This window comes from Epargyreus clarus, unplaced genomic scaffold (genome assembly GCF_041222505.1).
Source record: "Epargyreus clarus isolate Ecla_fem2 unplaced genomic scaffold, WU_Ecla_fem_2.2 ptg000007l, whole genome shotgun sequence".
Lineage (NCBI taxonomy): Eukaryota > Metazoa > Arthropoda > Insecta > Lepidoptera > Hesperiidae > Epargyreus > Epargyreus clarus.
Window position 1 is genome coordinate 20762212 of NW_027332215.1, and position 18833 is coordinate 20781044.

The 18833-nt window shown below is 36.6% G+C and overlaps 2 protein-coding genes across 3 annotated transcripts in view; both read left to right on the forward strand.

Moving 5' to 3' along the window:
• The window catches only part of LOC140743642 (uncharacterized), a 38354-nt gene extending 29640 nt beyond the window's left edge, over positions 1-8714 (forward strand). For both annotated transcript variants that reach the window (XM_073075068.1, XM_073075069.1), the window contains exons 4-11: positions 115-291; positions 377-1035; positions 1489-1595; positions 2495-2601; positions 3429-3569; positions 3996-4173; positions 5133-5288; positions 5797-8714. In XM_073075068.1, coding sequence (XP_072931169.1) covers positions 115-291; positions 377-1035; positions 1489-1595; positions 2495-2601; positions 3429-3569; positions 3996-4173; positions 5133-5288; positions 5797-6009 — 1738 coding nt within the window. In that variant the 3' untranslated portion in view covers positions 6010-8714. The remainder of the gene's footprint in view (positions 1-114; positions 292-376; positions 1036-1488; positions 1596-2494; positions 2602-3428; positions 3570-3995; positions 4174-5132; positions 5289-5796) is intronic.
• A 1950-nt stretch (positions 8715-10664) lies between these two features.
• LOC140743643 (D-3-phosphoglycerate dehydrogenase) lies at positions 10665-17729 on the forward strand. Its single transcript, XM_073075070.1, has 8 exons — positions 10665-10826; positions 11365-11506; positions 11828-11979; positions 13199-13418; positions 14246-14378; positions 15071-15186; positions 16911-17013; positions 17341-17729. The coding sequence occupies exons 2-8, from the start codon at positions 11372-11374 to the stop codon at positions 17463-17465; spliced, it is 984 nt and encodes a 327-aa protein (XP_072931171.1). The 5' UTR covers positions 10665-10826; positions 11365-11371; the 3' UTR covers positions 17466-17729.
• The last annotated feature ends 1104 nt before the right edge of the window (positions 17730-18833 follow it).

Consider the following 18833-nt stretch of genomic DNA (forward strand, 5'->3'; position numbering starts at 1 on the left):
AAATATATTTTATTAGTATTATAAAGGACACGCCTACATTTACACCATTATACATTATTACCAAATTTAGTTCATTTACATAAGTGCTACAATTAATAACAATATTTCTGCTAGATTACCTTCCAGCACGCGCTTCCCACCACGTGGCCGAAATTTGGCAGCAACTAGCACTACCACCTCCGCCCCTGAAGTTAGTTCAGAAACAGTTAAACAACGCAGCCGCCCTCAAGCCGATAATGTTGCTGACGAATCTATCGGCCAGACTAGGAGTAGGGCACGTGCTCATATTAGGTAATACCCATGCTTATTTTTTTTACAGAAATATGGACATTTTTTAGTATTCATTTCATGTAATGGCAAATAATTTTATTTTCAGGCGTCCAAGTTCTGAACTAGTAGATCTTGATAGTTTTAAAACACATTCGGGAGACATTCCGGCACCGCACAAAGAACAACCCACTCGTTATTCGTCCGAAAGTAAAACAACTACAGAATTATCTGAAGCTTTGCCGACAACCAAAGATGGATCACATGCCAAGGAATCAGCGAGAGAAGCGCATAGTCTATCCGGAGGTATCAGGTTCCAGGAAATACTAGACGATTCTAAACTTCCTTCCGACTACAAGCAGACAACCACCTATGAACAAGATACGACCGAATATACCACAATGACCGCAATGGAGAAGGTCGCACTCGATTTGTATGCATATGTAACTGGCGAGAATTTAAATAACGAAATAAGCCCGTCCAGCGACTTGCTCGGGTTCGACGGCTCAACGACTGTCGATGATGACGCTTGGACCACAGAACCCATAAGCACGACAGAAGAAGAAACCACACCAACTACAACAACTACCACAACAACTACAACCACGACTACAACGACCACTACACCCGCGCCCACGACGACGACCACGACTGCTGCACCTACTCGTCCCTCCAGATTCAAGGGGCGGCCCGGAGCGCGCTCCCGTGCGTCCGTCGCAACCAGCGCCGCTACCGAAGCGCCTCAAGAAACATCAACGAGAGCTCGAGGTAATAATTATTATAAATGCCGAACCATTTAACATCAAAGATGTGCCATGTGAATATATTACAGTGTTCGAGCTGTACCATCCGAACAGGCGAAAGTTGTGACATCCGATAATTACCGTCCAACAACAGCGCCGACCGGATATTTTACTAGTTACGCTTTCATCTCTTCTCTCAAACTTATCTCTTATTCTCCATATATGTCCTAAATGTTATTTTCTTGTTAATATGTAAACGGCTTATGCGAACTTTCTTGGCTATTCTATGCAGCCTTGCGATTTTTGCGATCTAATGCGTGTATTGCTGAGCATTTTCTTCAGTTACACCGTGTCATCCAACTTTCAAAAATTGCTACATCTTATACTTTCACGGTCCCGCTGTATAAGGGGATATAAAATGTGACTTTCACAGAAATGGTTTTGTTAACGAATACAATAAATGAGTATTTGTTGACAGGTCGTTTCGGCAAGCCCAACGGTGTCCGCAAGACGACCGCCGCCGCGGCCGCCGAGCCGCCCACCGCCAACACCGCCGCCGCGGAGAAGCCGACCACTCAGACAAAGGTTTGCATATGATTGTCTTCAATTCCTTCACCAACACGAATTATGCGATTATGTAAAGCGACATGCTCTAGCGAGTGTCTGCTATGCGAATAATATTACTATTTATAAGCCACTGTTTAAGATACAACGCCCCGTATTAGTACCGACATGATAATATGTAACGCGCAACGTTTATCTATCAACTAGATTGGCGTTACGGGTGTTATGTGTTCCTTAAATATCCATTTTATACTTAACATATAATATGTTAGCGTTAATCTGAATTATCTAGGCAAAAATGTTAATTTCTCTTTCAAGAAGCATTTCACAAATGTTTATAAATTAGTAAGACACGATGTTAATTACTTAATTACCTTTTATACATTGTATACTAAAATTATGTATGTTATATCGAAATTACGTTTTAATTAGAATTACTTTGATATGCTAAGTAATTAAATGGTCATATAATATAGATATAAGGGAAGAATTTGAAAGAAGACAAATTCATTGCACAGAAATATAATTCATACTGAAACTCTATCTTTGACTATTAATCTATAATAAGATTGTTTTATGTTTGTCATTTTCATAATTACTTATGCAGAAAATCTAGTTATTGTGTAAATTTGTTGAAAAGTCATGCTTGTTGGTTGTAGGTAATTAGGAAACAGAGTCAGAAAGAACGCATGATTTGAAATATTCCTCACTTTAAACATTAATTTCAGCGTACTTCTGTTGCGGCATTATTATTAGCGTATTAGCGGCAAAACCGTTACGTTTACATAATTCACATTTCACTTTTAGCCAGATTTTAGCACATAGGCATGTATTTTTTCGTTAATGATATTAGCGTATTGCATCGTGTTATGCATAACATTTTTGCGTTTAGGATTAACGTAGTGTGTCGTTTGTCGCAGGCGTTCGGTCGGCGCGGGCTGTTCGCGGGCCGCACTCGCCCGAGCTCCACCACCGCTGCGCCTGCGCAGGACGCCAGCAGCGCCGCTAGCGAATCACCTGCACCTAGGTGGGTACAATCAGGTTTTTGAGGAGAAATCGTCGTGAATCCATTACTTTCCACGCGGGCATAATGAGAAGGATGTCCACCACCAAGAGAGGATTGGTAGACTTCAAACACGTTTGAAATTATTTAGCAAAACTCTGTAGTTTGTAGGTTTTCTCACAATATTTTCCTTCGCCATTATTAGATAATAATTAATTTCGTAAAATCATAATTGCCTCTGACTGGTCTACTAACTAGTATTTGCTCCCCAGGTTAGCATATTTTGAGGGAAACCTTCCCATTTTAAAATAAGATATAATCCTACCTATCAAAGAAAAGTCATCTAATTATATCGCTAACTTTCTTGTCTGTATTCTATAATGCTAGACCGCTACGTTACGTCATTCAACAAAATGATGAACGTTTTGATCTTACTCAAAATAATATTATCTTCTTTATAACGTCACTCATCAACTTTTAGCAAGGCAAAACATGTTCTAAATAGACAATCCCACTCAATTACTGTCTGTTACTACTAGGTTGAATGTAACGCTCACACCCTAATGATATTCACCTTATAAAAGGTTCCTTAAAGGTTAGCGCACCTTTAACAATAACAAGTTGGTTAAAGTTTGAAAGATATCTTAAAGGTGATTATAGGTTTGCTGCTATGTTCCTACAATATTTTCATCGATAAATACCAGTACATAATAATTATCGAAAATTTGATATCAAGCCTGAATCTTATCTTTAATTGTACTATTGAATAAAGATAAATACTAGTGAAACATAGCAATAATAAAAGTAGGTATGTACTACTTCTGTTAACTTTGCCTTTTCCCTGTGTTTAGGCCAAGACTGCGCCCAGGTTTGAGAAGAGCATCGACCACGACGGCGGCGCCGGCGTCCGGCGAAGAGTCTGACTCCACATCGCCCAGCGTCGGTTCGGGAGAAGTTGTAGAAACCACGCCCATTCCTTCCAGGACTATTGGGTAAATAGTTTAATGGAGAGCCACTTTATTTGATTCATTTGTTTGACAATCAATATAGCTAATACCATTATAACCATAGAATGTCACTTAGCAATTTCTTCATACTAAACGTCAAATTTCAATCTGTGTTTGTAGTAGTAGGTATAAAAATTGTTATCTTAAATTTAGAACACTACAATGTTAGTTCAATATATTATAATTCGATTATTTCTATGAACACGTATACTTATATGATACCTACCAAAACATCAGATCCAAAACAAATATCTTAATTTATTATCATCTAATTAGACCTCTGCATGATTGGGGTTGAACACTTTTTCTGTAGTTTACTATAATTTGGTTTCTATAAAATATTACCTTTAATAATTACAGACAATAAAAGTTATCAATTCGTGTAAAACTAACAAAATACTGTTTCTATAGCCGTAAGCCAGGTTTAAGGCCCGCGTCGTTGAGGCCCGGCCCGAGACTGAACCTGCGGCCCAGCCCTCGCCTCAGGCCCGGCGCGTCCAGCGCAGCGCCCGCCGAGACCGCGTCCGAAGCCCCCGCCGAGACCTCCGCCCCCGAAGCCCCCGCCACTGACGCCTCCCCTGACGGCGAAGTAAGATTTAAACACCACCACTTTTTTACCACACTTTTATTAGTTTACCCTGTATGTTTCTAGGTATGTATGTATGTAACGGAATCTTTAAAGACGATTTTTATCCACTTTAAACCATCCGATTAATTTAAAATTTTGAACACTTATCAAGAACCGATGACGATACAGGATTTTAATAATTAAGTCCCATTCTCCTCATTAGGATCGTCAGGATTAGATAACGATTTTTCTTGTACGATTTTTGCGTGGTTTTTAGTTTTTAAACTATGATTATCCATTTTCTCTCAAAAAGGTACAGTCAGATTTAATAATAGTCCGCCAAACTGTGAAACCAGTTGTCGGCAGTGTTTCCGTGGATAGGGACAGTTCTAATGTACTATATAATTCTTTTTATCCATTTAAACATTTAAGTAAACAAAAAAATATTAAAGAAGTAGGTAAAAAATATTAAACGTTTCATTCAGGTAGTTAATAAGACATAGGTATTATATTCGATGTACCTTAGAAATCTATAATTATTTTTTTAACCCTTAACGCAAAAAGAAGGATGTTATAGGTTGAACTTGTGTATTTGTGCGTTTGTCCGTAGCATCATAGCTTCTAATCAGAAGAATTGATTTTCATTTTATTTTTAAAGTTGATTAGATCGATATTTTTCTTAACTATGATTAAGCTCTTCAGCTGTTTAAAGACCATCAGGTCTTTTAGTTGAAGTCTTTTTTTAATTTATTTTACAGCTATTTTAAATTTAATATCAACATCGGGAACTTTCGTATAAATTCTAAAGTAAATAACCAATAAGTCACTTTCTAAACCAACCGGAATTTGCAGAAAATAGCTGTCGTAATATCTTAGGTAACTACGATACAGGTTTATTAACATTTGGTAAACATTTCTGGTATGTGAACATGTGACGTTAATCCGTGGAACGAGTAAGTTTAAAGAGTATTTTGTGGTAGGGTGCGTCACCAACTCCGGCGCCAGAGCAGCCCCGCGGCGGGTTGAAGCTGCGCAACCGTCTGCAAGTGTCGCCGTCACCGAAGCCTCGTGTAGCCGTCTCCGCTCCGCCTCGCCGCCCTAATCCCCTTTTGAGAAGAAAACAGCCTTCCACTGAGGTAATAAACAGATTTCATAGAGTTACACCTGTTTTCGTAGATTCGACTCGGTTTTATGACGTATATACGTATAATAATTACAGTAATCAACACTCAACTCGCTTATACACCTGTGAACCAAATTCTTTGTTCCATATATTTTAGTAAGTATTTAGTAGTAAAACATTATAAATGTATAATTTTGTGGTTGCAACCCTTTTCATGTTCCATTACTGGGCATGAATATTTCGCAAAATTTAGAGAGAACTGAACATAAAATAGTTAAAAAGGGTGTTTGTCCACCGCCGCCGACACCGGACCGTCATCGAGAACGAGATGACGGCGCCGAAATCTCGGTACTATCGTCAATTATCGTTACGATGCTCGGGTGACGAGCGTGCGGTGGACACGCGGCTATAATATATATGTAATTATGTACCGCTACCTCGACGCCGTCATCTCGTTCTCGGTTACGGTGGCGGTGGACAAACTTTTATACAATAGTAACTAAAAGTTGAATTCTCTGCAGGCCACAACGGAAGCGGCGAAGAAGGCGTCCACGGAGACGACGGAGGACAGCACGAGCGCGGAGAAGGCGGAGACGGAGACGGAGGCGGCGGGCGCGGGTGCGGAGACCACGGCGGCGCCGCCGCTGCGCGGGCTGGACGCGCTGCTGGCGCGGCGGCGCGGCGCCGGCGGACGCCCCGCGCGGCCCGTGCGCGGAGCACGATACCCCAAATAAACAACAATGACACAACGACTATAGATACGTTGCGTACCCGCAAAACAACTCAGCGACACGCGAGCATTGACAACAATGCACGGTTTTTATTTTACTTACATTTTATTAAGACAAATATTAAGAGATAGAGCTATTAGAACAATATGATAAAAAGACAATGTTTGACATTGCGTTTCAAGTTTCATTCATGCGTTGTCTCTTTCTTGTCAGTGACATAATTAGTGCGGACCAGACACGAAAAATTAACAAAATTTAATAATCTCCTCATTTAGGTACTTGTGATATGTGATTCCATGAAACTTGTTTATTTTTTTCGCATAATTTGTACATGTACAGATTACACGATAAGGCATTTTGAACCATATAAAATAAGACATTTAGCGTGTCCCGTGCATATGTATCAATTACTACGCCGCGCGAGAGCGACTGAGTCAAGACACTACAATTATGGTCTTTCGTATGTTTCATGTTTTGCGCGCTAGTAACGTATCTTTAGTTATTATATCATTGGCCTACACACGTAAGGGTATAAAAGCAAAAACGCGCCAATCCAGATGCTTCCAAAACATGAACTGCTGAAGTTAAAAAGCCAAATAAAACTGCTTCTATTCAAAAAGGTCACAGAAGAGACTATTTAAAAATATAAAATATTTGTTTCTAAATTCTCCATACAGCGATTTTCTGCTTTTGGTTAAGAAGTGACGTCATAACTAACATAGGTAACTGAATCATGCTATCGATGTTTTCTAAACAACTTTCTGTCCTTATCAACATCTTCTGGGACTGTCAGAGCCGTTCTCCGATCACTTCGTCACTCTCGATCAACTCTCGTGACGCCGCCCTGCTTAATTAATAGCATTATCAAAAAATACTACTGGTCAGACAACGTCATACAAAGTTGTACTGAAAAGAATGTTAGCGACGCAAACCTATAAAATGTTCCCCTACCAAAATCACTCTAGACGCCGAAGGCCTCAGCAGACATGCTTCTTTTAGCGGCAATTAACGCTGTAGCTGCTTTATGGAAGCCATGGCTCATAAACCACAGCGGTAAATTCAGTTTAGGTATTTTGTGACTGATGCGTGTTTGCTTTTATACCCCTTTCTGGTTAAACATTCGTGACATGACAATCGCCCCCTTAACCAAGAACACAAAAATATCAACGCTTCAAGTGCCCGAGACAGATACTTGTAAAAGACGATACTGAATTATTTTTGTACAGCCGAGAAGCTAAACGTTAAAAAGCGCACATAAGTTCGAAGATTTCTAAACTACCTTTAGATTTATGAGGCGTGAAGACCTTAACGTTCTCCAAGGTACTCCAGATTACTCTTTTCTTGCGTATTCTGGTAGTAGTAGTAGCTTCGTAGGACAAGAATCTTCAGGTCGCAGAGCCAGTGAAGTCAAAGTAGACAGTCTCGTGCCCTAATTAGAAATATATTCCATCATATACGTCAGTAATTTTGTTTGTTTCATATCTCTATATTTACCTTCTAATATAATTACTATTCATCATTCACACGTGACGTCATGGACTTGGAATTTGAATTGCAAATTTAACAAAATGTTTTGTTTTCTTGGTTATATAGGCATAGAAAGTAAAAACATGTCATATTCTTAGTCAATTTATTCTCCAAACTGTCTAGAGATTAGAGTCAATTATTGTATTTTTTTCCACTTTTTTATTTACAGTTACAATAATATGGTACTTATATTTAAGATTTAATGTAGGTCTTTAACTTTTTAATATAAATGTTTGATTATCAGTTTCAATATTTGTCCTAACGGATAATCTATTTGCCTGGAAATATTTTTCCGTAATGTTAACGATACGTGTTGTGTACATATTAGAATTAAATAATTATTATACAAGTACGTGCCCCGCGCTTGATCTCCACGGATCTGAATCGCCCGGCCTTTTTAACTTCATAAACCAAATTACTAACACTCAAAATCCATTGCAAAGTGGAGTTGTTATGTTCGCCAAAGCACCCGTAAGACTTGGGATAGGCCATCTTTGCATGTACCTTCGTCTGGAATGTTCTAGAACATTTCATTTTCCATAATTACTCCTATGTTTATTAAATATGTTTATCTACTAGTGTAGAATATTTACGATTACTTAGTCGAGGTAAAATCTGCTGAAATCTTTCTACAGCACCATCCAAAAAGGTTTAGGCGTGTTATCTACCCGTAATGTCTACAACGCGTGACTCTAGGCCTAGTTACTTTTAAGGAACTAAAAAGTTGTGCCTTCACGTTACTCTGTCGTTCACGATGGGGAGGGTGGTCCAACACTGCTTCGGCTTGCGCCTGTGTGGACCGGAGCATATGTGGTGGCAGCCGCGGCGGCATGACGCGCAGCCGTCCTCGTCACTGATGTTGCAGCTCACATGTATTTCGAGATTGTTGCTTCCAGAATGTTTAATCACCTTCTTTTAGCTTGTAGATCTTAAATCGATTTATTTAGTACATCTTCAACGATACTTGGAAGTGTTGAAAAATATATACTCATTTGTCTTTATTTATTCTATTAAGTGATGAACATGTAGTAGATCTAAGCGAGAAGTCGTTATAGTTCCGTCAACCAACATCAATATGACATTAAACGTCTGCTGAAGCACTGATAGTTAGTGCCATCGTGATATGTTTTGTATCTTTCATAAGTGTGATAATAAACGTAATAATAAGGTTATAATGTTTATATCTGTTGTTTTATTGTCGTCCTTTCCCTATATCGATGATCCCAAAAAGAGATTTCCTATAAAATGACTCTTCGAAGAAGCAGAAAACAAGCGTGACGTAATATAATATGATGAAAACATTTGGTACTATTATAATAGTAACCATTCTTGGGTTGTGCTACTATCTTTGATGAACCCCAAATAGGATTTTAACTGCGTTTCTATTACCAGGCCACCGGGGGGTTCAGTCGCAATGCACATAGCAGTTGAATCATCGAATGCCAATAAGCATTTTTTTTCTTTTAAAGGCCGTTATTATTCATACCACACGTAATAAACAAATAATATATAGGTAAATGGAATCAGAAAGTTACAACAGACTACTCATGCTCGTAGGTCATACGAGATAACCTGAACAAACAATACAGACTACGTAATTATTATCATTATCGCAGACTCATTTCGATAACATTAATCATTTTTATAAGGGGAGTTACATACAAATTACAATGTAGATCAAAAAGAACAATTATCAATATAAAATTAATAGAAATAATGTAATTAATATAATATTTATTTTAATTCTATCTTTCTACTAGTTTGCCTACTCTTACTGATTTTAAACAGAAATCCCATTTCTAGAACTGACTCCAAAGAGGACTATAGGCTTATATGAATACATATCATATCATTAATTTGATTTATGTTTTGGTTAGAATGGTATGGTAAGACAGACCTTTTTAAAAAATATTTTGATGCGTCGCAATGATATATAAAATTTTTAAAAAAGTTCCTCACACGTATTTGTGTTTCTTCATTAGAGTATTGTGGCTTGAGCATAGATTAGTAAAGATACTTCGCCGCCTTGAAATTGAATGAAGCTACAAACGGCTTATTAGTAAGTTCTTTTTTTGAATTCTTGACAAATAAAAACATTTGTAGAGAAAATTTACGGATAAATAACTAATACTGCGTAATTTACATAATAAATAAATAATTATTTAAAATATTTTAGGGACATTTTAGCACGGAGACGTGGCAAAACTTTTTTACGCAACTATTTCAATTCTCAAAACTGGGTACATTTTCTTGTTAGGAGTGAGTAATCTTTACTAATCTATGGACTTGAGTAAGTGAATTAGAACTATCCCACGACTGATGAACTTCATGACGCAAGACATAATGTGTCAACCCCACTTCAATATTGAATTAATTATTTACTTAAGTGAAATCGAGTTGCTATGAAAGAATGTCAATACATTCGATTAATGTTTGCCACGTTCCTTTCGCATTTGCGAACCATCGAGATTGCATCATGACTTACGTAAATATTATTCGTGTCATCTCCTTACGTTTAGCCTTTTCCAAGTTATTTACAACGATACAATACAAACAATGATTGTTGAATAACAGTTATATATATTAAAATGTAGTACCTAGTTAAGTTTTTATGTACATTCGTACTTACTTAGCTAATTCTTCATATTATCGTAGTATCGTAACAAGATTTTTTGTTACGATAATACAAAATAACATTACCTACTAACTCCGTAAGGCGCAAAACTTAAACGGTGTTATTTAGCTAGACTTTGGTAGGTCAAGTCTAGTTTATCGTTAATCTCAGGTATTATGGTACTCCAATACTTGTTCATTTATAATAGCGGAGAACATAAGTACCTTGTTCTTTATGTTTTGTGAGAATCATTAAAATTACAAGTTAAACTAATTGGCATATTTTGCTATGATAATAATGTAGGAATTCATAAACAAATCTGAAGTTTGCTACTTATATTATTACTCGTGGATTTAACGAACGTGAACGTTACTTAAAGTACGTAACAAGAGGACAATACATATTACGATGATATCGGTAATAAATATCAAATATTGAAACTGATTTATCAACTTGATCTATAGACGGAAAGGTCATTGCACACCATGTCCGCGCTAATAAAAATTGCGCGTATGGCAATGCGTCGCTGCCGCCGCGTGGACAGCCGTGTGCACTGATGATAAGGCGTTCGACGACTCGCGACTGATCCAAATTGCCTTGCGTGTCGCCGGCATCAGTCGGAATCGGGCCACGGAACGCGAAGCACTCCAGGAATCATTTCACGAGATATTCCTAAACTGTAAGTGGATTATAATCTCAATAATTCTATACGTTACATGTTTAACATGTCAATGGTGATCGGTAGTAAGATCATTCACACATTCGCTTCGATTTTCATCGAAAATTAGTCGAAACAGACCGTGACAAGGGTAATTAATTGACCATTACAAATGATCGCTTCGTTAAGTATTGCGTGCACATCGCTGTTGAGACCGTTTTATCAAATCAATGTTCCGAACAGTTCCTCGATTTGATACATAGATTTGTCAGTAGTATAAGACTTGTAAATAAGTACGTAATATTGCCGGCAACTATTTATTAAGTCGGTAGATGAGGAAATATGCAATCATATACAGCTATTTATCCTGCTGTGATCACAACAAATGTCTTGTAATAAATATAATATACGCATGGTCTTACCAGAAGCTCCTTAACGGCTATTTTATAAGGACAAGAATAACCGGTTATCATTTGATGGGACATCTCGCGTGAGTGTCTGGCTGTATAAATGTTTTAAGTGGCCTTTATAAACTGACAATTTGTAAATACATTTTTAGATCGACAATGGGCTTGGACATAAAGTCGGTTCTTGTGGTTGACGGCGTTGGGGCCAACTGCGCCGAGATTCTTAACTCTCACGGCATTAATGTTACGACCAAAGCTAAAATTACCAAAGACGAACTCCTCAAAGAAATTCCTGTAAGTATTGATGCATTAACAATATTAGGCTTTTGGGGATGATTAGAATGGTTGATTTTCAATGAAGTAACTTATTACTATACTCAGGAATACCTATCCAATTATATACCTAAAAGATGATGTTTGATGTAGTAGCATAACCAATTCAGTAGAGAGAAATATCAAAACTTTAGATCACGTGGTACTTTCGGCTAATCTTAGCTTCATTGTAGTATATAAAATATAGTCCTTTCATTTCTTTCCTTTTAATTAACGGGATAGACCTACAGTTGGTATGAATAAGAATGTTGATAGTTTCTAATCATATTGTCACACGTATAGAACCATGAAGCTCTGGTTGTCCGCTCAGCGACACAAGTCACAAAGGAGGTGTTGGAAGCAGGCACTAAGCTGAAGGTGGTTGGACGCGCTGGCGCTGGAGTCGACAACATCGACGTGGACGCCGCTGGCAAGAGAGGCATCGGTGTCATCAAGTGAGTGGCTGTTAAACGCAGCGACGGATTTACCATTAGGGTCCTCCGCTCGTAAGAGGGTCCCAAGGGTACCAAGAAACGTTTTATGGTGTCCTTGTCAGTGACAGCGTATCTGAATCCCGAACGTTGCAAATTATTCTGATTTAGTTTCTTTCACAGAAATACTTAAAAATGAATCTCTTGGAGCAGGTCAAATGCAATAAATATTTTTTATAATATAAAACGAAATAACAAAGGAAACAAAAAAGTTTTGTAAACTTTAAAAAAAAGGGCCTCGTGAATTTTATTGCCTAATTAAGGTTAATCGCTCTGTATTAACGCTCGGTTTCATACAACATTATTGATGTTACTCCGATACTTTAGGTTTGACAGAGGTTTAAACGTCTCATGTGGATAAATGTTAATAGAAGGGGATTTTACGGACTTTATTTGCATGTTGTGGTCAAAGCCAAACCGTCTCACTAAATTACGTCCAAAATATGACATAAATGTATCATCATGTACAAATAGTTTTTTTCATTACGTATAAGTATATCTTTTGTTTTACTTAAGTAAATATATCTATCGTAGTTAGTATTAATATACAGTGCGTCGTAATGTCACCTTACAATATCGATAAAATCTGCAGTCAATGCACGCTTATCTTTCTTGGTACTCCTGTGCCACAATATGTAATTGCAAAAAATGCGAAATAAAAATCGTATGTTAATAATGAAAAGGTAAATAAAACGATGACGCAGAACGTATTTAAATAGAGTTTCATATTTGTCATTTGAAATTGAATGTCAAAGTAATTACAATCGTTTTTTGCTAACACATATCTTGAACATGAGTCTCAATTAACTTTAATAGGGATCAATTCGTGTTTGTTAAGTAAGTATTTACAATAAATTAAAGACCAAACCAAAATATAATTGTGTGTTTTCATTAAATATGTAGCTGAATTCGTCGAAATTTATAGCGATTTCGCTCTTTTAGCCATGGCATTACTTTAGTAAAGCAGGGTTCGTGAGTAGACTTAGGAATATGTGAGAAAAGTCTTCAGAAATAGGTACGAATAGAAAATTAACAGAACAGGACTTACTTACTATCTTCTGACCATCATAACCACGGTTAATCATAGTTATGATGATTCGTGAGGGAACCGTTACGTATAAGTTCAGTACATACCTACATAAGTATCATGATAAATAATTAAAACAAATCAAATAATCTGCAGTGCTCCTGGAGCGAACGCGATGAGCGCATGCGAGCTGACGTGCGGGCTGACCCTCGCGCTGGCCAGGCATGTGGTGCCCGCGTCGGCCGCCCTCAAGGCTGGCCGCTGGGAACGCACTCAGCACACCGGTACCGAGCTCAACGGGAAGACTCTCGCCATTCTTGGACTCGGCAGAGTCGGCAGAGAGGTTGCGATCCGAATGAACGCGTTCGGAATGAAGGTAACTGACATTAAAAGTGTGGGTCCTATTGTTAAGAAAGGCTGTTGTGATATAGAGCATTGTGAGATGTTCCAATTCAGATTTGGTAACTGCAGGATTTTCCTGTCTGATTTCGATTTTTGATAGATGCCCATGACCAGTATGACAGTTGATGGGCGTGCTCATTTGCTATTCCCATAAAAAAACGAATGATAACGTAAATTTGCAGGATTGCTGTAATAACCAGTTAATCACATCTAATACATAATACTTACGTTACTTCTGTTATTGTGCTTAGATAGATAAAACTATAGGTTTTAAACACACATTCATCTGTTCAACCGCAATGCCATTGCGAAAGACTTAATGTTACAGATTTTTGTTTACATTTTCCTCTTAGTTCGCTTACGTATAGCAACAGTTCGTTGGCTATAGTTTAGGTTACATAACAGTCAGGCGGCATCTTATTCTACGACCATTCTAATGACGTAGAATTTATAAAACTTGTTGAAAAACTTGTTTATAGTTTTTTATACTCACCTTATGCGGAGCGAATTCTGCCACCCATAGAAATTTGTTAACAACTATATAAAATAGAGATCTACATGAAATTCGTCATAGATGCGTTATCACCTTAGGATTGAAGATAATACTCTTCAATCCTAAGGTGAAACGCATATGGTAAACACGAATCTAAGTGCTTCACTCTTTTGAAAACAGAAAGCAGTACCTACTACATTGCTGCTATAAAGCAGGAATAAATGGAGCGGTGGAGCCTTCGCAGTCGTTAGATTTCTACCAGGAACATCTGGAAATGTGGAATTTTAATATGTTATCTGAATTTTCAGATTGTTGGGTTCGATCCCTTCGTGACCGCTGAACAATGCAAGCAGTTCCACGCAACCAAGATGGAGCTTGACCAGATCTGGCCAGTGGCTGACTACATCACACTACACACTCCACTCATCGAATCCACTCGCAGTATGTAATAAATTAATAATTGATCTTTACCTAATTCCGATTAGTAATGGTACGAATAATAAGTTAGTTTTCTTCATAACCTTAATCTTTATCATTTTTAGACTGATTGAATTTAAGATTTTTTGGTTTTAAAATGTACTAAAATAATGTTTCATTACCTATATCTTGGCATAAATAAGCAAGTACTTTTTATCAAATATTTGTATTGTTCCGGGTGTACAAGTTATGATATAAAACTAATAATAGAAATTTTGCACACATCATTGCTGTATAAAAAAGGTTGCGTCATTTTGTTTATCAATTCCCGAATTATATTGACAATGACAATCTAAATAAAATGTCATATTAAATTGGAAGAGATCAAAAATATCAATATCATTGTCGTCAAGGGCCTTCTTATCTTATCATTCTATCGATGACTGGTACTTTTCTAGAGTTATTATTATGTCTATTATTAATCTCATATTGTAATTTTGATTAGTCATTTTGTCATAATAACAGTATGGCTTGAAAGTTAATCTATTATTGTTGGTACCTATATTTGTTCCATTTATTGAAGCTATTTCAATATAAACAATTTTGTCTCCATTCCTCTACCTTTGATATTATCTCTTTTATTTGTTTACATATTTGATAATTGTATAAATAGTAAAATCACTGTAGATGAACAAAAAGTTGTTTTGACTTTACAGATTTCATTAATGCGACCTCATTGAAACAATGTAAGAAGGGCGTGAAGATCATAAATGTGGGTCGAGGTGGACTTATCAACGAGCGAGACTTGCTCGACGCGCTCAACTCCGGCCAGGTAACCTATGACGTTAATAGAGAATGCTACTATTTTGCAAACATGACGCTAGCCTAACCAATATTATAAATTTAATGCGAGATTGAGTTTATTTTTTGTTTTATACGCTATCATGCCTTAACTATCTTATCAATCGTACACACGTTGTCAGGGACCCAGAAAAGGACATAGGGTAGGTACGTTTTAACCCGAAAAAAGCACTATTCCAGAAGGATAGAAAAACAATTATTGTATTGTCATCGACCTCTGATCACGAGTGAAGCCACGGCTAAAAGCTAGTATTGAATATTTTGATATATATGTAGTAATGACCTTTTGGTATAATGGCTTCCCGAAATCCCGACATATTACACGCTTTAATTAACAACTGTCTTAAACGTATCTATGGTAATAAAATACTTGTTTAAAAAATGTTTAGTTATAGAGATGATACTTCCATAGGTTAACTTTGTTTTCAGGTTTTCCTAATGTCATGTAAAACACAAAATGAATAAAACATATAACTTAAGGGCTTCGTGACATTCGTTTGGCTGACCCAGTGCAAATTCTAGTCACGAGTGGCATTACGCGAGTGCAAAGCACGAACGTGTTCAACATTGACCAGCCACTACACAATAAATTTAAATAGATTCGTTGAAAATTCCATATCGTGATTCCAATGTATCTAGCTCATGGTTGGGGTACCTTTGCTATGGATTTATTATCTCCACCTTCTGTTTATTATGCAAGCCATTCCATTACTTGCGGTTTTAAAGCTATTAAGTCGTTTATCTATTTATTCTCTTATCACATTTATTTCGATCTCATTTTATATACTATGTACCTTTTTCATGAAGTCAAAACAATTTTATTATCGTAATCGTAATGACAATGGAATATTTGAGAGATAACCATGTTATTTGTTATCTATTCTAATATAATATTATAAAGAGAAAAACTTTGTTTGTTTGTTTGATTGTAATGAATAGGCTCAAAAACTACTGGACCGATTTTAAAAATTCTTTCTCCATTCGAAAGCTACATTATCCACGAGTAACATAGGCTATATTTTATATGAAATATATATGAGAAATAGATTTTGAGGCGGTACAAAGTTTGCCGGGTCAGCTAGTTAGTCTTATTACCAAACAATATCAGTTACGTACTTATTATCTCAATTGTAGAACATATCTAATTCCTTTTTATGTAAAATCTAACGTCAACTATAAAATTGAAACGAATGGGAAATCTAAACATATTACTAATACTTTAATACTCAAAATAAATCACCGTTCATCGGTTTCTGTAGACATACGGTAAAAAACATTAGGTAAGCTTCCGCATCTTCTATCATGAATATCTCATAAAATTACAGAATGATTGTATTTTGTATAGGAAGAGCTATAAAATTTACGGCCTCAGACGGTACCTGTAGAGGGCGGCAAAATTTAAATAAGATTACATTTTGTCTTCACTGAAATTTGCAGACATATACATTTAATATACAATATATACTTGACTCGACAAGCCGCCCCAAACGGTGCAAACCATGCTATACCATAATAATCGTCTGACTTTTCTTCCAAAGCATATGTGTTCTAGTAAAGTGTATTTGGGCCATGTTTCTCCTCCCTGCATCAGGCAACGTCGGTAGACTTCATTCAAACTCAAGAGCAATATACACATGGAAGAGAGTAAGAGTCAACTTTTCTGCTTCAATTAACGGGATTTTAATTTTTGGGCAGGTCGGTGGTGCAGCTTTGGATGTGTTCGAGCAGGAACCTCCAACAGACCCGCTGACTCTGGAGGTCATCCAGCACCCATCAGTAATCGCTACTCCTCATCTAGGTAAGGAACTATGCCGACCAATTCTTTTTAGAACCTTTTGGTACCTGGTTTTTGTGAACACATAAAAAAATCGTAATTCCCAATTCATATTCTTTTCGTGATAATCATGTAGTTAATATACGTTTTTTTAATTTTATAATACCTAGCCCGTGGATAAATTATATCATTGCCGTAATACGTAGGTACTACATATTATAATATGCGTGCCGAAAAAAATTAAGTGTCAGCCTACAACACACACTGCTGTGATTATTACTTACATTTATATTAATTACAATTTATACAATGACAGAAATAACAGAATAGTATTTTTTATATTTCTTATAGGTGCTTCGACGAAGGAGGCTCAGGTGCGCGTAGGGCAAGAGATTGCAGAACAGTTTGTGAATTTGGTTAAACCTGGCACATACGCAACCCCGCTGGCGGAGGTCACCCGCATTCTTAACAAGTGAATCCCTCGAAAGGGCTGCAGTGATTTAACTAGTTACTAATTAAGCATTTATAAAAGTAGTAATATTTTTAATATGTTAATGTTAATTTTGCTACTCTCGTGTATGTGTCAGTATTTTCGAACACATTCCGAGAAACTGCTTGCAAAGCGAGTTTGATTTCTTTACGCAAAGTAAATATTATTGCTCGTGTTCTTTATTCTTTTTTATTTTGAATATGTTTACCAATTTAGAGTAAAATTATGTTTAATAAAGTATTTTTTTATATTTACGCCTTTTATTTTTGATTTAAGTAACACGAATCCCTTCCCAGCTGCTCAAAACTATTATAACTAGCAAAAACCTATTTATTTTGAAATATATTGAATTCCGACACCTTACTGTGGTTTGCATGTTTATGTACTGCGCTGCAATGCTGTGCAATTATTCAGTGTCTTGCAATCACGCAACGCAAATTAATATGTCCTAATTATTTTAATTAACTTTATGAAAAAGAAAATCATTTAGTGTTTAGTTAATAATATGCGCAATACTTATTATAATTGATTACCAATGTTAATTTATGCATAATATGTATTTAAGCTTATTGTACTTTACCCTTAGTATGAGTTTTTACGTTTTGACAAAAATGACTGTTTTTGTTTTTGTTTACATGTTTCCCGTATATTTCCAATCAGTTCTGATACAATCCGCTAGGCGCGCTGATTGGAAATGTATGGGCAAATACTTGTAATTAAAACGTAAAAACGTATACTAAGGATACTGAACAGATATTGGTGTTGTTTTATTGATTTGCGAAATAATGTGTTGTCGACAAATGAGAAGGGTGACTGTACTTGTCGAAAGAAAATGTTTATAAAGGCTGCGGCGCCTCCTTTGATTAATTTTATTTATTCGATTTGGGCGTAAATCTAAATAAGGCATGACAATGTATTCGAATATACAAATAAAGAAATAAAAGTGGATCCGAATAGGAACGGCCTTCATCCATACGTTTTATGAAAACGAATAAGGATCATATTTTGATTTGATCTTTGAAATGATGATGGATGACGAAGTAAATGAATATCTAGGCCGATTTGAGAGATAATCCTTTTTCATACAAAGTTTTTGCATGGTTCCATGGATAGTTGACGATGGAATATTCTAACTCTTAACGATAACTCTATCAAAATCATCTAAAAAGCTTTTGCCATTTAAAATATTTTAACTGGTAGGTTGGCCTCAATTTTTTTTTCTCCGCAGCCCAGAATGGGAAATATGATCTTGACATTCCTCCCTTTTACGTGCCCACCTTGAGCTATTAAATCTCTGTCCTCATATGACCTTCAAATTAAGTATCATATATGCGCTTAACACCGAATTAACTGA